We start from the raw sequence: 18,916 nt of genomic DNA, 5'->3' as shown, positions 1-18,916 counted from the left end.
GTTATACAACACGCCTACTTCAGTTACTGCCACGCCCTCTGTGTTCTAAAGTGAGTAGAGCCACCAACCCACCCTCAGCTGTCAACGGCAATGGCCACTAGGTGACCCTTCACCTTGTTGGTCCTCCCTCCCCCCCCCCACCCTCCGTGGCCGTAACTGAATTATAAAATCTAAAAAAAAAAATATATTTCAAAGCTACAATAATTTAAAAAAATTTATTTAGAATGATCTTTCCACACTCGAAAACAAAAATTATTGGAAGGTGGCACTCCCTGAAAACAAAAGAAAACACTAAGTTGCTAACAGCCCTTTCGTTTTTTTCCCTTTTGTTTTTTGTATTCGAATCTCTTCCTCCTTTCTCGTCAACCCCCTTATCTATAGCTATATCACCAAGATAGATTTCCGTCGTTTTTACGTGGCAACGAAGCCTGTTTAAGAGAGCCAATCCGAGAGAAGTAAACGAACGACGCCGAGAAAATTCATGAAAAGGGGCACGCGAATGACGCGAGTTCAGCACAAGCTTCCTCAACCTCATTTTCTGTCGAAGGTCGAAGGTCTTAAAGTAGCTCTCGTCTTAAAGTCGCTCTCTCTCGTCGGGCAAAAGTTTTTTTCGAAATGGTAACCCTAAAATTAGTTTTAACTAATTCATTTTAACTTTTAACCCTAAATTCAACTTTTAACTTTTTTTTTCTCCTCTAGGATGAAATTCGGAACAACTTGGCTGTCACGATTGGCGCAGCAGCCACCATGGCCAAAGCATTTTGAGCTTTGATCAAGGTTATCTACGATTTCGTCGCCTCGGATCTCTCACCTGCTGCGCGCCAACTGAACATCATTTACGCCAGCTTGCTGGCGATTGAAATCTTTTTGTGTCTCGTCATCAGCATCATTGACATCGATGAGGCGCCAAACCCATGGCGCTTTCGTTACATGTCCTTCTTTCTTGGATTTGTCGAGTTGTGCGTCCTGACTGTCAGAGGTGTCATGGACATCATGGACGCCAATGGGGTCTTCTACGGAATCCGTGACGAAAGTCACAACGCGACCTCCTCCATTGTCGGATAGTCTCCGTTTCTTGTTCCTCCCTCTTCAATATGTCAAATGTGTGATAATCTTTAATATGTCCACAACGACTCATACGATTCAGAAAATTCGCAATGTGTAACATTGATTTATGTTTTATGTGCTATGTTTGTTCTTGTTCACGAGAATATAATGAGTTTTCAGTGTGGAAAAAGTGCATCTTGAACCAGTGTCAAATTATTTATCCATTACAACCTGAGGCCCCCATATTATTAGGTCCTAACTCTGGTGTCCACTGATCCTTGTTGGAAAGTTGGACATGGTCAAACCTGTTTTGTGGAAAAATTTACCGTGAAAGAATTGCAGATTCTAAGCTCAAGAAAGAATTTCCAGAAAAGATGAATGAAATTTCTTGCTCAAGGGAAAGGATTGTGACTCGACAAAACTGAAGTTGAGCAACCAAAAGAAACCAAAAGTGGAGCAACCTTCGAAATTGACATTTCTGTCAAAGACTGTTTCTATGCATTAAACTTGGTAAGTTAAATCTAAAATTAATATTTACTGATGAATTAAAACTAAAATAAGCAAAAAAAATTTGATTTAGGAAAATTTTTTAGGATTCGCCAAAAAAGATATTTAATCTGATCTTATCTGATAAGTTAGTGTTATCAAATCTTCCGATTATCTCCGAATGCAGGATGTTGGCATCTAGGAATGAAGTGATAGTCCACACCTGGGTTGGTGGCCACTCCCCTGTGCCTCCTCGTCCTCCAAACCCTCTAGCGGTTGGTAAACCAGTGAAAGACTTAAACACAACACAACGACATCTGGAGTCCAGAATGAATACACAATGGGAAAGATTGATGATTCCGAATCATTGATTCGTAACACTATAAATGTTGTTCACTCCTTTATCGGTTGAGTAAGGTTTGGACAGAAGCGGCTGTTGCGCTTTTGTACAACATCGCTAGGGTGCCAACCGTCCTTGACTCGTTGTTTACCCAATCTAAAAATCGGCTCTTCCATTTAAGTGTTGACGAACCAACCCGACCAACCCTCGTGACCCACCCAACTTTGAAATTGAGTGGGTGACTTTGGATCCGACTTTGGATTGGGTATACCAAGAATCAATTGATCACATCGTATTATCACACTGTACAAGAAGATACGTCTGCTTTATGGCACAGGACAATGAATACGCTAGGAATCAAGCATAGCAAAAAATTTTGTTCGGCAATAGGCAACAGGGGTGCGCATTATATTGTCATCCATACTTAATATAGCAGGAACCAAAAGTATCCGGAATTGTTTACTCTCCCCCATGATTTTCTGAAACAAAGGGGTTAGTAGGGATGTGGGGGGAGAGTAAACAATGCCGTAGACCCGGTAGCAGAGCACAGCTCTCATAAGTGGAATTTCTGAATTTTCAATTGTTTAAACCAGGCGAGACAGGAAAGCATTAGTTGCGAATGTTTAATGCCGGAAACCCTTGTTAAGGGAATTCTGCTTCTAACGAAATATCACTTATTAAAGCAAATTCATTTTGCTACGAAAGTAATTTTGAAATCTATTGTGTTATTATGTTCGTTGTAAACTCAAGTTCTTTTGTTGGGTTTTTAATTGTTATTTTAAAGTAAAGTTCCATGTTTTTTAATTTAACTGCTGGGATAGGGATGTTACGATCGGTTTGGATAAATTGTCGCTTTCAACATTTCGTCAATTCTGTTCTTAAAGCCCATTCATAGCCATACAGTAAATTGAAGAGGCAAGTTGGATCATGTTAAGGATGAAATGGAAGATATTAAAGAATAAACCTACAGTTTTTAGACTTCTCGTGAAGTGAATTGATAACAAGTAAGAACAATTTATCGTTACTGCTGGTGTTTGGGGCTGTTCTGGTGTTAAGGGCTTCTGGTTTTTTTCCTTGTAATAATGTCCATGGGATACTACAAGAAGGAAATTATTAGGGTATATAAGTACTAGTACTAGTACTACTAGTACTATATGGTACTAATGTCGTTCGCTCATATAGGGTTCATTTTTATCAAACGAGTTGGTTTGTGTCTATCAACAGCAAATGGTTCTCAAGTCCGAAGAAAAAGTTGGAGCAAGCTGTTCAAAAAGAAGTCGATTTTGAAGCTTTGTCGAACCTGAAATAAAAATATTAATTCAAAACGGTAATTCCACTAACAGTAAATCTATTGGCTATCCTAATTATTTATCTATTTAAAAAATAATGTTGAATACCTTTACAAGGTAAAAAGTGAATTTTCATTTCAAATTTAATTATCTCAAATTTATTCACATCATTCTTAATTTCCATTCGAGTTACTAGAGTCAGTTGGTGTAGAATTTACTCTCGTGTGTCAATGAATTTATGCAAGTTCCAAAAATGAATGCTATTGCTGCCGCAAGGGTAGTGAGGAGAGACTGCTCCTTGACTATTCAACTGCTGCCTGGGCTTTCGGAGTTTTACACTATGCACAAGAATGAAATGGTGAGTCGGAAAAGTTTAGTGAATGAGTAGAATACATTTAACAACATCCCAGCAGTGATCAAAGATCTCACAAAGTCCAGCATTATTTGTATTATTTAGTTACATCCATCCAAGAAGACACCTCCAGCCAAAAATTCAACTGCGTATTAAATGGCAACTGTTGAAGTAAAAGCAGATTACAAGTAGATCGAATCGTGAAGAAGTAGAGGACATTCAGCACCATCCCAGGAGTTGTCAGAGATCTTGTCAAGTCCAGGATTATTTTTATCATGATCTCATATCCTTTCTATGAGGACACTTCCTGCCAAAAATTTCACCTACGTATTGATCAGAAATTGCTGAAGGAAAAGTAGAATATAATTATAAAGTGGTTTGAGGTTGCCATCTTGGTTAGTTTTTACCCCCGGTTTGGTGCAACCTCAACCCAAAAAGCATTGACGTCGTCCATAAGAAAAGTGTACGAATGGAAAGACAAAGTGTTTGTCCCTTTTTTCCTCCCCATTTCCACCCCGCGCGCCTTTTTCTCTGTTAAACAGAGAAATCGCGCGCTTATGAGGGGGCGACAACCCGGCGTGGGTGAAATGGGTGGAGAAGAAAGGGACTAGAACGGGCAATAAAATAAAAACCGTTTCCAATTCAGGATTGACCAGATTAAATATTACGCGAAAAATCTGAAAATAAAGAGTGTTGTTCAACTTGCAAAGCTCTTCATTTCAGAGTTTTCCGCGTCTTCCTAGCTCTACCCGTTCATAGTTATTCTCCTTCAAAGTACCCTAATTTGTATGGAGCACTATAGCGTGTTTCCAAACTTAGGGATCCATTTTAAACCTACCCTCCCCTTGGTAGGAAAAATCTGAAAAAAATTCAGCTTATTGCTACTCCTAATGGCTACGGCCAAAAAACATTTCATCGCGATCCGACGAAAATTGGATTTTTCGAATCGCCGAGAAAAAAAGCTAAACGCCATTAGGTTCTCTCTCGCGCGCGCGCGCGTTTCCAAACTTTAGGTAGGTACTGTACTTTAACTGACTAGACTTGTCGAAAGTCCAAATTTTAATATTTTCTTGTGTATATTCTCTCGTGGGCTCTCAATGCCTACACAGTGCACGGTAATTGTTATGAATGACTGCACTGCTATGAATGACTACAGTGAATATACTATTGACTACAAGGGGCAGCGCGTTATATAGCAGCGCGTGGTATATCATATTACATTGCTACGGGATACACGATATATATATATCTATTGGGTGTATATGCTAGAGCTACGCTACATTCACTTTCCTTTTTTTTAAATTAAACATATTAACTATAAAATCGTCTAAACGTTTGGGAGGTTGTCGCTGTCTCTCTTCGGTCTCGTTAATTCTTTCGGAAATGTTGGTTCGGATTTAACTCTCGTCGGTCGAACCAATTCAGTTGGAGGCGGGTTACGTACAAGTGCTTCCAATAGTCTAGCTGTGTTTGCTCTGGGGGAAAAATGCTTCTCGTTCAATCGACGGTATCTTTACTCGATCGACGGCTTTTTTTATCGTCTTCATGAATCTTTCTACTCCGCCATTGGTTTGCGGCCATAACCGAGTGACTCTTCTGAGTTTCAAATTTAAATCTCTAGCAAATTCATAAATCTTAACTCTGAAATGGCGGACCGTTGTCACTTTTAAGGGTCAATCCACGCCGATCCGTCAGATGTTGGGCGCGGGTAAGTCACTGATTTTTTTTTTAATTTTGACAGTGGATTTATATCGTTATGAAACACTGATTTACAATTTTTTTTTGTTTTTGACAAGTAGTTTTCGAGATACAGCAAAATGAAAATAAATTTTTTTCATTTTGCCATAGAGGATTTTCTGGTGACGTGTTGTTTTTTTTATCTTTGTCCCTATCAATTTTTCCGAGCTTTCGTTTGGTGTATTTGTTTTTTTTTTATTATTATTTCTAAGTACATTAAAATAGCTTTAAAGTGTTTAATTTGTGTAATTTGCGTATTTTTTGCTTAATTTGCGTGATGTTTGCTTTTTTTGCTTAAATTTTTTATTTTTACTTAAAATTTGCGTGTTTTGCTAAAACTTGCTTATTTTGCTTAAAATTTGCTAAAAATTAACCTCTTTCGGACCAGGGCTGGATCACCGCGGTGATCTTGCTACCGTGGTACTACCGTGCGGTAGCGGTAAAACCGCGCGGTAGTACCGCATGACTTTACTCTACCGCACTACCACGTTAGTTTTCAAATTACCGTGCGGTAGCGGTAGTTTTCCACGCCATCTAGCGCTGATAATGTAAAACACAATAGAAAAACAATAGATGGCGCTCTAATTTTTCTGGAGCAATTCATCAGGCCTCTGTTGGATCACCAATCTTTCACGTTTTTAGTCCAAACAACTATAGTTATCCATTCTTAAACTTTCTTATTGACATTTGCGAATGAAATTTCATGATATTGTAGGTCAACTTGAATTAAATATGAGCGGCGTATAAGCGCCTAGCGCCTTGAGTGAGAAGAACGCTTGTTTTCCAGAAGCACGCGCACGCGTTCACGGCTTCTGAAATAAAACGTCGCACTTCCGTACTCCGCTCTCTGCATGGTTGGAACGTTTGTTCTGCCTTGCTGGAAAGATCCATTGTACCAGTGAGCAGTTTCCTGAATGATTTTTTATTTTAAACCGTTTCGTTATAAATTAAATCAAAAATTAACTCTAATTTATTTAATTAAAAGAATTAAATCATGCGAGGATGTTTAATTAAATTCGTGATTTAAACAGTTTAAAACACAGTGAATCACGGATAAATAATAAAATTTTAACAAGACGAGAAAATCACACAAATGACAATCTTTTTGCCAAGATAAATTTAAAAAAATTAATTTTCATAATCAAAAAATGTTTGATTGAATTTTTTGATTGATACAATACTTCAAAAAAATTATTTCTGATTTTGATCAAAATAAATCTTGATTGCCACTGAGGAATGGGTTTTGAGATCCAAATTAAAAAGAACATTTTTAATGAAAGTATATCAACTCTTCTATATTCCGCTTGAAATGGATTTGAAACATTTCAACATTTTCATTTGCAAAAGAATTAAATACTACCGCAGTACTCGCTACCGCTGCCGCGGTAGTACCGTACCGCGATAAATTTTTCTTTTTTCAGTTACTGCTACCGCGGTAGCGGTAGTTTTTTTAGACTACCGGGCCCTGCCCTGTTTCGGGCAAGGTGTACGAAAATTTTTTTAGTGGTAATCCTTAATATTCTTTTCATATTTTTGTTTTCATCTCTCTACTTCTCCAGCCTAGATTTTGCTTTGATCAAACAATAGAAATGTGGAAGAATGTACTTGGGCTAATCACAGAAAACGTTAGCATTTCTTTGCTTATGACGTGACTGATTGTGTCGCCTTTAGCGTAGTATAAGACTAACAAAGAGCCTGAGCCACTGAAGTTTAGTCCGGTTTAGTCCAATTACGAGATGATTGCGATTGCCCTGCAGCCTATGGTTTCGATTTCTGGCTCATAGGTGGCAGTACTTGTATGAGTAGGCCGACTTATTATACTCGCTCCGTGAATTTTTAGTCGCATAAGGCTTATTTAGAGTTCTTATATAATTTATTTCCCCTCGATTCCCCCTCACCAGTGTTGCCATATCCCATAATCTATACCTTTTCTCTTTCTCCCTCTTCCGTTCAAGGGAAGAAAGAGATTTTGAGATATGACATGACATGACTAGAAATGTAGGCTAAGTTTGATGATGTTGCAATTGTTTTTTTTTTATTCAAAAGCATAAATACAATTAACAAATATATATAACGATATAACTATGAACTAGTAATTAAATTCTAAATTTTTTAGTTGTCTTTTAACTGTCATTAACTCACAAATATTATTTGTTCGTAAAAGAAATAATAACTGAAACAAGAAAAATTAAATGACAACTCTTCTTTACCCGGTCTCCCTCTTTTCCACTCCCCATGTGTTCTACCTTTCTTCAATGGGCGACATTGCTCTTCAGGTTCAGGATCACTTGACGCAGCTCAGCCGAGATGACAAGGTGTCAACATCCTGTTGGCTGTTGCAAGTAGCCCTCAAATGTCTAGTGTGGGGTGCAGAAAATATGTAAGTTGGAAGATTCTCAAGTTTTTCTTAATTTTTAAAGTAAACCATGCATTTGTAGGTTGATGCATGGTTTTTTTTTAGTAAATTTAAAGTTTAAATTTATTATGATGACAACAGGAGTTACCATTTGATTCTCTTGAAACATGCTCCTTGGCTGCATTTCTTGTCTGAATTACGTTAGTTGATGTATTAAAAATGTTTTTGGAAGCTTCAATTTACTCATGTGTATGTTGACATTCTAGGAGGAAGTTTTGTCCTATATACTTGTAAAGGGTGCTTTTCACAAGAATGGTCTTCAACTTTGTCGTAAGGATTTACAAAGCTGAAATTCAAAACTCGGGTAAGCTTGGTTTTGTTGTAATGAACTTATGCATAATAAATATGATGAGAAATGTTGCTTATGAGTCAGCATTGTCTTGGATTATATACCAGCAATGGATTCCTGGTACTGAAAATTTTAATTTTTGTAAAATATTTTGAAAAAAATTGCTTGTATTTAAAAGTGTAATGTTTCTTAGCAGGAGCGGCCAGGTGGCGGCAATGATTCCAGTTTTTGGCTGGATTTGCTTCAGTGGTTGGGTTTCTGGTTGACAGGTAAATCTATAGCAAATTGTTACTTTGTTACATTTTATGATAAAACTTGTGCTGCATTTACCATGAGCAGTCTACCTCTAAGAAGACCTGATTCATTGAATTTGTTATTTTAAAATGTGTTGACTAGCTTGAATTAAGCTAGATTTGTTTTCTACCTTGGCAGGTCTAACCAAGTGGGAATGATGGAATCTTTGCTGCTGGAGTTATTGGTGAGTAGTTTCCCTTTATACATGTAGGCGTATTTATCATGATGAGAAATTTTGCTTATGAGGTTAAATGTCTTTGATTAAATTTTGAGCAATGGATTCCTGGTACTGAAAATCTGTTCATAAAAGTTGTTTTCACAAACTGGAGACTTCCTCTAATTAGCAACTGTGTTTTGCAGGAAAAACATTTGACATCTACACTTTCTTGGGGATCTATACTTCTGCAAGTAAACCAAGGTAATTAGCAGGCTTATTTTCATCCTTCTTTTTATTGTATGATGACAAAACTTGTGCTGCATTAACCATGAGCAGTCTACCTCTAAGAAGATCTGATTAAAACAAAGTAGATTCTTACATTTTTACAAAGTATCTTTACTAAAAGGCTTATTTTCTGTAGGATTCGTTTCAGCTGAGGTGCATTATGAATATGAAGTCGGCCCGTAGAATGTGCTTCCTTGGGTCCGTGTAGAGGTAATTTCCGCATAATTCACATGATAGGATGTTGACGTGATGAAAACGAGTTACCGTTTGATTTCTTATGAAACTCATACTTTGGCTGTAAATAACTGATAAAGCCAATACTGTCAGTCGTAACGTTTATTCATTATTAGTAGATTGACAACCTGTTTTATTGCAGACCCAGTTCGCTACGATGTTCGTGTCCGCTGCAGCGATGGAAAATTGTGCAAGACTTAGACTACATAGATTCAAGTTGCGTTTACATTTTACAGTAGATTGTCTATTATTATGGTTAAAATAAACATTATTGGTACAAAAATTTTCGGGATCTTTTTCCGTTTCTTATTATTTGCATTATCTATAATTGTTATTGAAAATTATCCTTATTTTACCTTGTTTGTTATGATGCCGAGTTAAACTTTTTTTCAATATTTAAAAATATTAAAAAACAAGTGCTAATCAGCAAAAAAGTAATTATCAGCATTAGGGCAGCCACATTTTCCCCCCTAAGAAGCCTTTTTGCCATAGGCAATTTTGAAAATTGTATTTTGTTTGTGGATATCAGTTTACAAAACGTGGGTAAACGTAAGATGTGTAAAGGAAATACTTGAAGTTCTCTCTTGTTTTCAAAACTATAATCATAACTAGTTTGAATTAAATCGAAAGGCTTTAAAACTAATTCGAGAATATAGAGTGGATTGAGCCCGTCGATGTGAAGTCTGCTGTGAAATTCTCGTCTTCACTGGTGAACTCGGCAGATAAAGAATGTCGAAATATTATTCATGGATCTTTAACTGGTAAGGATAATGTCTTCTTATAGATGTTACCCAAAACTATTATTCTGATTTTTGTTTTCAGAGTCCAACTTGGTGTTTGGTTTATGTTGTGTCAACAACATACAGCAGAGTGCAGATTAGACATTTCCAATGTCCACAAGGACAAGAATTTGAAATCACTTGTGTAGCATGAATTCCAAATTAAAATCTTGCCCTTGTCGGTTAGAGTTCCAATACTGGCACTGCTGTAGCTCTTTACAATTATGTCACGTCAATGATTTTAAATTCTTGGAGTGTTTCTCATAAGGTATAGTTTAGTTGAGATTCATTCAAATACTTTTATAAATCCTCTTACTTTTTTATACAGGTCACTTGCATTTGTAGCATGGAAATTCAAAATGCGAGTTACAAGCAATTTTTGAAATCTGACTGCTTTCTATTTGCACTAGGCACAGAAGAACGAGGGTCATGTTATGTTACTGGCCATTGACCAAAATTTCAAGTTTTGTGCTGGCACCAATCAACTAGATTTGAATATTGTTCACTATGTCACACCAGATGACATTTTACAAAAACAAGTATTTTTCAAACCTCCAGTGGTTTTGGTCATTCCTCTCAATGACTCCATGTACAGGTAAATTCACTAAAAAAAATATTTATTTATTATAATATGTATTCATATTTATTTTTGGTCATTTAACGGTTGGTAAATTTGTTCTAGAGTCTATGCTTGAATCTAATGCAGTGCTGAGTTTACAACAAGAAGAAATTAGTGCAACAGAGGTTAAATACATACCACAGAATCAAACCCTATGTGTTGGTTATAATACTCAAGGAGCTTTTCAAATGTTTAGCCTAAAGTCATTGGAACTAGATTTTAGTGGCTTTGCTCAAGGTAGATATAATATGAAATTCTTTTCAAAAATACAAATTATCTGATGGTTCCATTTCTAGGTTGTAATAGCGAGCAACTAGGAAGAATTCTGGATTTCGTGTTTTTGGAGCCCGACGATGACCCACGACATTTTCGCTACCTGACTGTCGTAGCGCGGAAATCGTGCGAGGCTTATGCTGCCCCCTAGCTTTACTCGCTGTCCTACGTAATGAAAGAGGTAGTCTCTGAGAGACTTATTTTATATGAAGATCTGCAGTACATAACTTTGGATCCTTGATCGCAAGTCAACTTATCTTGTCAATCGTTGAATCCAAAATCATTTAATCTTTGACTGTTGCAGCTTCCCAAGGATTCCGATGAAGAGAATTTCGAATTATTGACATGCAAAAGTCTTGCCTCGTCAAGTAGCCATGGCAATCCGAGAGCGACCACTGGTCATGGCCTTTGTTATTTCGCCATGACCTGGAAAAGCGGAGTTTACTTGGCCATCTTTGACCTGAACCAATGGTACCAGGCCCAGATGTCCCCTCGATGGATCTTTGACGATTCGTCTCGAATGTGTCCTTTTATGAGATTCTACCAGGCCCAAACATCCGGGAGCGCTCGTTCGGTCCGACAAAAAGTGTGGATTCAACCGTCCACGCTGTCCATCTTTCATCGATCATCCACTACACCCACCGAAGGATTCTTTTATCCATCGGCACTGAGTTTCCGTGCCGTTGTCATCTGTCCCCAAGAGTCGGAAATTGTTTTGTTCTTGGGTATCCAGTCGTTCCTTCTCCAGAAGTTATCACAAGCAGGTGCTCAAGTTCTAAATCACCCTCACCGCTTCTACGTTCAGTTATAACTTTGAATTTTAAATTTCTGTTTAAGTTTCTAACATGATTTTTTTTTTTTACTTTCAGGCGATGAAGGCTGGTCTGACACCTACCGAGACCGTCGCGCCCCACACAACACAAATGACGGAAGCTTTATTGAACATTGGTCTAGAGAACAACTCGAGATCTTTCTTGGTTTCCTGCATCAAGGAGCCAATTTGAATATTGGGGAGAAATGGGCATGGCAGAAAGTAGTCAATCCACAAGAGATTCAAACTTATCCTCCTCCATCGCTGTACGCGTTGCTTTCGGCTTATTTGCGTCCGGATGTGGATGACGGAACCAAGCATCGACTTGTGCAGTACGTTTCGGAACCAAGCATCGACTTGTGCAGTACGTTTCTATGGATCTGACGTGGATTTTCGGTTCCCGCACCAATTTCGGTAACATTTTGCAGCACCTGGTGACCTTCCCGTCGACCTACTCGCTTAAGCCCAGCATGATGAGCCATGGTGACGCAAGCTTTTTGGCATTTGAATCACCAGAACTTCGACGACGCTCTCAGCATGTTTCTGGATCCTTTGGTACACACGATGGATATCACCAATGCGCAGCAGAGGGCCATCCTTCGTTCGTTTCTCTACCAGGATAAGCGTCGTCACGCTCTCAAATACGCCACTCTGCGCCAGCCAGTTTGTCCCGAATTAGAAGAAATTCAGCTCCACCTGACGATCCTGATCGCAAACGGATTGATCAGCTACGCCCTGAGTTACATCAGACGCAACAAGAACCAGCGGAACAGCGTCGAACTGATGCAGCACCTCCTCAACGGATGCCAGGAGATGCGAAAGATCAGCGTTCTCCTGACTTTGCCTTTGTCGGATGAAGAAAAGGATCACGTTACGAATTTCTTGAAACAGAGCAGAAATATCGACCTCCAGGAAGCTCTGCTCCTCTTTTACATCCAACGGTGCAAATACCCCGACGCCATCGCCTACAGCCAACGTTTGAACCAAATGTGGCCGGCCCGCGACGCCATTTCCAGGGAGCGCTGCAATCGCCGTGAAATGTTGATGCAAACGTTGATCGGCGCCTTACCTCCCGTCACCTGCAAATTAGCCGCTATCGCAAATTCACGACCCACGTCCTCGTCGACTTCTTCCGGTTCGAAATTCTCGCCACCGCTTTCCGTCGCCGTTTTACCGGCCACTTCTAAAGTTCAGTCGACTGGTTCAAATTTCTTTCGCACGGTGATTGAGCAGTCCCGAGCCACTTGGCTCATTGAACAGAAACTTCATCAAGAGGTTCAGACTCCGTTGAGACCCAGGAAACGCAAATTTGACATGCCAAAGAGCGGATCGTATCCGGATGAGAACCAACTGGAAACGACTCCCTTCTTGTGCAACATTGTCCAGCCCGCACAGCGCAACATCACCCTGGGCATGTCGCTATGTTTTCCGTCTCCTAAAGGCAACGCAGACTCTTCCTCGATGGATATTACTTCCGTCGCTCAACCGGATTCGGATATCAGTCATCCGAAACAAGGAAAACGACCATGATTATCTCTGTTTCTCAAAGCCATTGAAGCTGTCAAAACAGATGCTGAAGTTGTGTCTGTTCTGCAGACTCCGCCCATTCGCCGATCTAGTGCGTTCCATCTTCAATGTCCGAAGTAGATGGCAACAACAGCAGTTGACCTTCGTGCATTTTGAAAGATAAGATGCGTCGCTTCATGAACTTTTCAGCGTTCGACGCCGACGGCCGCCCCATCAGCGACGCCGATCCATCAGAATCAGAGACGGAAATGGAGATTTCGACAGCGTCGGCCAAACATCTTCGTTTCTCTCTACCGCAATCACAAGTTATCGCCTCTCCCCCGTTGGCATTGGACATGTCTGAAATCCCCTCGGCGCCGGAAGCAGTGGAGGATAATATGGAGGTGGTGATGGAAGAAGATGTCCAAGAAGAAGTGACAAATTCCAATCTACAGACGGAAGAGTCTCAATTCCTAAGTTTCGAAGAAGACAGCGAACCTCTTCCTCCTCAACCTTCTCTTCCGGAAGTTGCTCAAGCAAAAGTGCCTGAGGAAATCGTCCATCCACAAGAAGAGATCCTTGCTCCAGTAGCCGTGGAAGAGGAAGATGTTGTCGATGATGTAAATGATGTCGATGATGGTGAACATTCTGATGTTGGTATGGAACTGACGAACTTGGAGGCTACATCCATCCAGCCTTCTCAATTCTTTACTAATCTCGAGTCTCGTGACCGTCGTGATGGAAGATGGCTTCGAAAGGGTAAAGGCAATGACGTTGACGACTCTGGACCCCATCGCCGTCGTCGAGAAAGAACCTGCGTCATCTCTTCCGATTCCCACACTGCAAACGAAACCTCAGCAACAAGAAGCGAGTGGATCGTCTTATAGTGATGAAAGCAAAATTGTCTGCCTGGATTCCAGCAGTGACGAAGAAGCAGCCTGTGCTGAAGCGACTGGCCAAGTAGAAGTAGTAGTAGTGGCGTCCGGTCGTTACAACCTTCGGCGAAGGTGCTAGTGGACGACCTTCCAAGTTGGACATCATTTCCGAAGAAGCCGCTGCTGCAGCAGCTGCGTAATCGGCGACTTCCAACAACAAGCGAAGTCGAGAAGATGGTTCAGAAGAAAGCTCAGACCAAGAAGAACAAGCTGGTCCGTCTCAGTAAGAACCAGTTGAGGAAGGAGATGGAGATGATGGTGAAGAGTCGAGCCAGAAAGCGGCCCAACCCAAGAGGGTGGTTTGCAATAAGAAAAGAAAGACCACCAATAAACAGGAAGAAGAAGTTCCGGGTGAGTTTTGCTTTTTTTTAAATGGATTATTCTTTTAATTTAACTTAATTTCTTCATATTTGTGTAGAAGAGCTACGTTTCTCTCCCACATCCCGACCAGCGCCTTAAAATCTCTCGAAACGAGATACGGTTATCATTGCTCGAACTTCGTCGGTGCGACGTTCGATACGACTGGATAAATAAGAATTGGTACATCAAAAAAAAAGGAACATAAATCGATTACTCACAAAACAAGAAAATAGGAGAACCAGAAAAGAGATAACTTAATTTTTTTCATTATTATTTTAAGTCGAATTTTCCCCTCCTCCGCCTACCTGTTTAGTTATCGTAAATCATAATATTATGTAATTGACTGTATCATTCATGAAAGTGAATAAAATGATGAGGTAATGAAATTCATATTTAAAAGGCTTCCATGGTAAAACTATAGGTGGTGGTTTCGTGTGTTTTGGGCATGTTTCAAGTGTACTGTCTCCATGACAACGGGGGGTTTCAAGCATACCAAACAGCTGAGTGTATTTGTTAGTGGTCTGGTGGCCTGCGAACAATGAATTGAAATCACGGACACACGAAAGGCTTTTTTATTTATGGCATGGAAAGACCTTAAACTCGACGTGGAAGTTCCGATACAGTTCCTTTTGGGAGCAGCAAAAACCAGTGAGCAACAACAGCACTCAAGGTGGTGGAGACGGCGGAATTACAAACTCATCATCTAGAGTCTAGACTCTTAACGAGAATGGTAATTTATTCGAAGATTTGAAATTGTTTGACGAAATTTAAAAAAAATATATATAAATTTTTTTTTTTTAAATAGGTACTTATGCGAATGAATACGGAGTACAGAAACCAACCGCAGGAATTATGTCAGCTGGATTTGCACAGCCGATTTAAACTAGCTAACGCAATGCGGGTTTACAGCTTACAATTACGTACGATAACCCTTTATTTTACATGATCACATTATATGATGATTATTTCAAATATCTGAATAGAATGCGGCTGCTGTTGAACGACCAACAAGTCAGCAAGGACTAGGAGGATTGAAAACAGCTTCAAGAGGTCTCCCACAGAGGCAAATACAAGACAAGTCTTATTCTATGATTTAACAATATTTAAATATTAAAAGAAAACTGTTCTAACCAAACTTTCTCTTGTCAGATCTGGGTGTTTAGAGAGCCCAAAATGGACGGAAGTGAATGCCGATATGGCCAAACTCACTAAAGGGATTGAGAAAAATAACCAGGAATTGCAGAGTCTACCGTCATTGGAAAAAAGGGTCAAAGAAATGGCGGCGGAAATCATACAGGTATTATTTCCCTATTTTCATGGTTCTGTTTAACATCCAATGAAAAATGTTCTTTTGTGACGAGGAAGATTTGCAGAGTCAGGCTGTCGATTTAAATTTACTCCAAGAAAAGATCGCCATCAGTAGCGACGCCGCGCTCAAATGGAGATTGAACTTCAATGGTTACTTGTCCAGAACGAACGAGTAGCTCACGAAGCCGAAGATCTTTTCGACGTTGTCACAACAGTCAAAGAAAAGATTGCAGCCTTAGAAAGGGAAATACAAATCGTGAGTTCCTGTGTATACTAAATAGCATTTGTCATGTTAACTGAAATTTGTCTTATATTTAGGAAAACGACAAAGCTGAGAAATTCATCACGACCTTAACAACAGGAAAGCAGGAAAAGTACTCTCAACTGAGGACTGAACAGAACATACTGGCCAAAGAAGTTGAGAATACAACCACACAATTGAGTGCACTGGAAACTAGGGCTCGGAAACTGGAAGAAGAACTACGTCCATTTCCTGTTAGTTGATTTTGACTTTCAATTTCTTAACTTGTAAATGACTTATCCCTTAATTGCCAACTGCAGGCGAAAGAATAAATGTTTCGATTGCGCAAGACTGTAGTCGAAATGGAATTCATTCAATACAAACACGAGCAAATGAAAGAACAAGACGTCTTGACCCGGAAGGCGAACGAGCTCAGCTGGTGGCCAGTGTCAAGAGCGATCAAGAGTGACAATGCCGAACTGGCAGCCATGGAGGAACAAATCAAGGAGCTCTTGAGCAAAACGGAAAGATTGTAAAATGAACTACAAGAAATTGATAATGTATGTTAGATTTTTCTAAATTTTTCTTTAACTTTTCTTTCGACTTACTTTTAATTTTCCATTCAAGACATTCGAAGAGAGTCAGAGCAAACGAGGTCCGTAAGTACCGAGACATGAGGAAACGGGAGCAAGTCATGGACGAATTTTTGAACTGATGGGAAGACAATTACGCTGGTGAAATGGACCGTCTGAGAGAGTTCGAGACTCACATCATGCAAACGTTGAATAAGGTTGGCAAACAGCAGTCGCTAATGCAGTTGGTCCCAAGGTAAAGTTTCATTGTAATTGCCATTTATTATTTACGACTAATTTGGCTTATCTGTAGCATATCGGAATACTTGACGGCCAAAGGAAGACTACCTGGTGAAAGAAGGAGAATTGGAGAAATCGCGTGCGACCGTTGAAGGTATCGCCATCGAATACCAACGATTGCAAAACAATTTCCAAACAGGAGCATCGTCGAGCACCCTGCGGCCACATCAGCTCACGGTCCAGTCCGTCAGTTTAAAAATAACCGTCGGTAAAATAAAATAAAATGGAAAAAAAGGAACTTGTACGCAACAGAAAGAACAGAGAGACACGACGCGGTATATACTATATAGTCGAGCATAATGTCTTGTATAATGTGGGAAAAGCGGTAATAGAGCGCCGCCACTGTTTCGAAATATAGTATATATTTCCCTTTTTTTCTTCTGCTGTGTGCAACAGCTGAATAAACATTTTTTCTTCTCTCTCCCCCTTTTAACTGGCAACCTTTTCAAAAGACAATAAACAAGTGGAGAGAAGAGTGTAGTAAATAGCTTGTTATAGTGCCTTTAGTTCTATTATATGGTCACTATATATAACACAGCCAACCAGACCATCAGCAGGCCGTATGGCACAACAACTTGCTCGTTTTGTTATACGAATGCATTACTGGGCTTTTAAATTTGCCGTCCGATATGTGGGAAAGAGATTTGGGGGCTCACCATTAAAGACGACAACATTATCAATTTGGATACCATTTATACAAAGCGAATGAAGAGGCCGATGTCGTAGGTTGTAATGTAGACATTAAATAGAGGAAATAAACTGGGGGTCTATTAAAAGTTCCAACATATTTTGCGTGGGAAATTCAAATCGTAAATGCAATCCATGACTTGAGCGGATATTTTTTTTATTCGATCCGGATATATAAAAATGGAGCTAACATGACAGAAACACGCCTGAAAAAATCCCACGTAAGAAATTTTGTGAAAAAATTTAGTAATTCAAGTTATTGGGCTATTAATCTAATTAACAAAATTTATAAAAATAAAAAGTCTCGGGAGGGGTCGACCGTCAGTTTCCTAACAGTGTCGCCTCCAAGTTTCAAATTTCTATTGTTTGGTAGTGAGCTACGAGACTTAAAGTTTATATGAAAAACTTTTATATGCTTGTTGAAAAATTAATTTTGAAATACTATTTACGTTTGAAAAGGGAATCGTAAAATTCATTTTGAGATACAATAAAAGGGGACAGACGACAGACAGAGTCAATTATAAAATGGAGGATACATAAAAATGGAGCCAACATGACAAAAATACGCCTGAAAAATCCCACGTCAGAAATTTTGTGAAAAAATTTAGCATTTCAAGTTACTGGGAAATTAATCTAATTAACAAAATTTATAAATATAAAAAGTCTCGGGAGGGGTCGACCGTCAGTTTCCCAACGGATTCGCCTCCAAGTTTCAATTGTTTGGTTGTGAGCTACGAGACTATACATATGTACGACTTGAAAGACTTTATGTCTTTGTTAAAAGTAATGTTGAAATACTATTTACGTTTGAAAAGGGAATCGTAAAATTCATTTTGAGAAACAATAGAAGGGGACAGTAAATCAGTCCATTAAATCATATCGATGAGATATGAAACAAATCGAAAAAAGTACTACACGACGTTTAGTCGACGTATAGCCATAGACTAGCCGTAAAAGTTTTCAGGCAAATCAATTTCCACTTGTTCATTTGTTAGAGTACATTACTGGGGGCTTTTAGGTATGCGGGAAAAGAGATTGGGTTGAAAAAGAGCCGCCCGGCTCACGATTAGAAACTAAAATAATTTTTTTTTTTACTTTTTAAAGGGGAGGAAACTAAAAAAAAAAAACAATTGAGAGGAGCAAAAAAAATTGACAGATGGATAGGCAGTACATATCAAACATATAAAAGGCCCGGTAAAAAAAGAGAGAGAATGGAAAAAATGGCCAATATGTGAAATGAGATGGTGATGTTGAAGAGGGTCGTCATGTAGCTATAGAAACTCCCGCTCTTGGCGGAATGAAGATGCTACATCAACCAAGCAAAGCAGCCTACTATACATCAGACACACACTGCACTGCCACTTGGCAGAATAGGCGATAATTGGACGACCATCCACTTGGCCATATCTCTTTTTTTTCAAACTAAAAATTTAAAAAAGGAAGGCTTTGATTCGGTTTCCACAAAGTTATTCCAGGGCGTTAAAGAAACAAGTGCGAAAGATTCTCGGGGAAAAAACAAAAAGAAAAGTTGATTGGTTGCCGAACCCTTTTTTGCGGTAGTAGTAGACATTCAATTCATATATTCCGTCTGCAGTGTCT

At 39.2% G+C, this 18,916-nt stretch overlaps 2 protein-coding genes and 2 long non-coding RNA genes across 6 annotated transcripts; 3 read left to right on the top strand and 1 right to left on the bottom strand.

The window, feature by feature from the left end:
• The first annotated feature begins 7,471 nt into the window (after positions 1 to 7,471).
• LOC124201823 lies at positions 7,472 to 8,435 on the top strand. Its single transcript, XR_006877707.1, has 4 exons — positions 7,472 to 7,631; positions 7,874 to 7,971; positions 8,153 to 8,225; positions 8,389 to 8,435. It is a non-coding gene; the product is annotated as an uncharacterized LOC124201823 (long non-coding RNA).
• Positions 8,436 to 8,681: 246 nt separating this feature from the next.
• Positions 8,682 to 10,594, bottom strand: LOC124201824. The gene is made up of 2 exons (XR_006877708.1): positions 10,463 to 10,594; positions 8,682 to 10,309 (listed from the first exon to the last, which is right to left on the bottom strand). It is a non-coding gene; the product is annotated as an uncharacterized LOC124201824 (long non-coding RNA).
• LOC124201822 (protein ELYS-like) lies at positions 10,419 to 14,595 on the top strand. 3 transcript variants are annotated; one of them, XM_046598062.1, is made up of 6 exons: positions 10,419 to 10,561; positions 10,621 to 10,778; positions 10,902 to 11,361; positions 11,467 to 11,716; positions 11,749 to 14,200; positions 14,268 to 14,595. In XM_046598062.1, exons 2-5 carry the CDS (start codon positions 10,770 to 10,772, stop codon positions 12,029 to 12,031), a joined length of 1,002 nt encoding a protein of 333 aa, XP_046454018.1. In that variant the 5' UTR covers positions 10,419 to 10,561; positions 10,621 to 10,769; the 3' UTR covers positions 12,032 to 14,200; positions 14,268 to 14,595. The 3 variants fall into 3 exon arrangements, with proteins under 3 accessions (XP_046454018.1, XP_046454017.1, XP_046454016.1); XM_046598061.1 differs by having other exon boundaries at positions 11,467 to 14,200; XM_046598060.1 differs by having other exon boundaries at positions 10,621 to 10,840; positions 11,467 to 14,200.
• On the top strand, positions 14,024 to 16,090 carry LOC124202927 (intraflagellar transport protein 74 homolog). Its single transcript, XM_046599448.1, has 6 exons — positions 14,024 to 14,107; positions 15,193 to 15,287; positions 15,359 to 15,506; positions 15,681 to 15,773; positions 15,836 to 16,012; positions 16,079 to 16,090. The coding sequence occupies exons 1-6, from the start codon at positions 14,024 to 14,026 to the stop codon at positions 16,088 to 16,090; spliced, it is 609 nt and encodes a 202-aa protein (XP_046455404.1).
• The last annotated feature ends 2,826 nt before the right edge of the window (positions 16,091 to 18,916 follow it).

Source organism: Daphnia pulex, chromosome 9 (genome assembly GCF_021134715.1).
Source record: "Daphnia pulex isolate KAP4 chromosome 9, ASM2113471v1".
In the NCBI taxonomy this organism is placed as follows: domain Eukaryota; kingdom Metazoa; phylum Arthropoda; class Branchiopoda; order Diplostraca; family Daphniidae; genus Daphnia; species Daphnia pulex.
This window is presented reverse-complemented; position numbering and strand designations above follow the sequence as displayed.

Coding starts and splice junctions, on each gene's coding strand:
- LOC124201822 (XM_046598061.1), top strand. CDS start 11,889: ATGGTGACGCAAGCTTTTTGGCATTTGAATCACCAGAACTTCGACGAC.
- LOC124202927 (XM_046599448.1), top strand. CDS start 14,024: ATGGTTCAGAAGAAAGCTCAGACCAAGAAGAACAAGCTGGTCCGTCTC. Junction 15,507..15,680: donor TGGCGGCGGAAATCATACAG/GTATTATTTCCC, acceptor TTACTTGTCCAG/AACGAACGAGTAGCTCACGA. Junction 15,774..15,835: donor TAGAAAGGGAAATACAAATC/GTGAGTTCCTGT, acceptor TCTTATATTTAG/GAAAACGACAAAGCTGAGAA.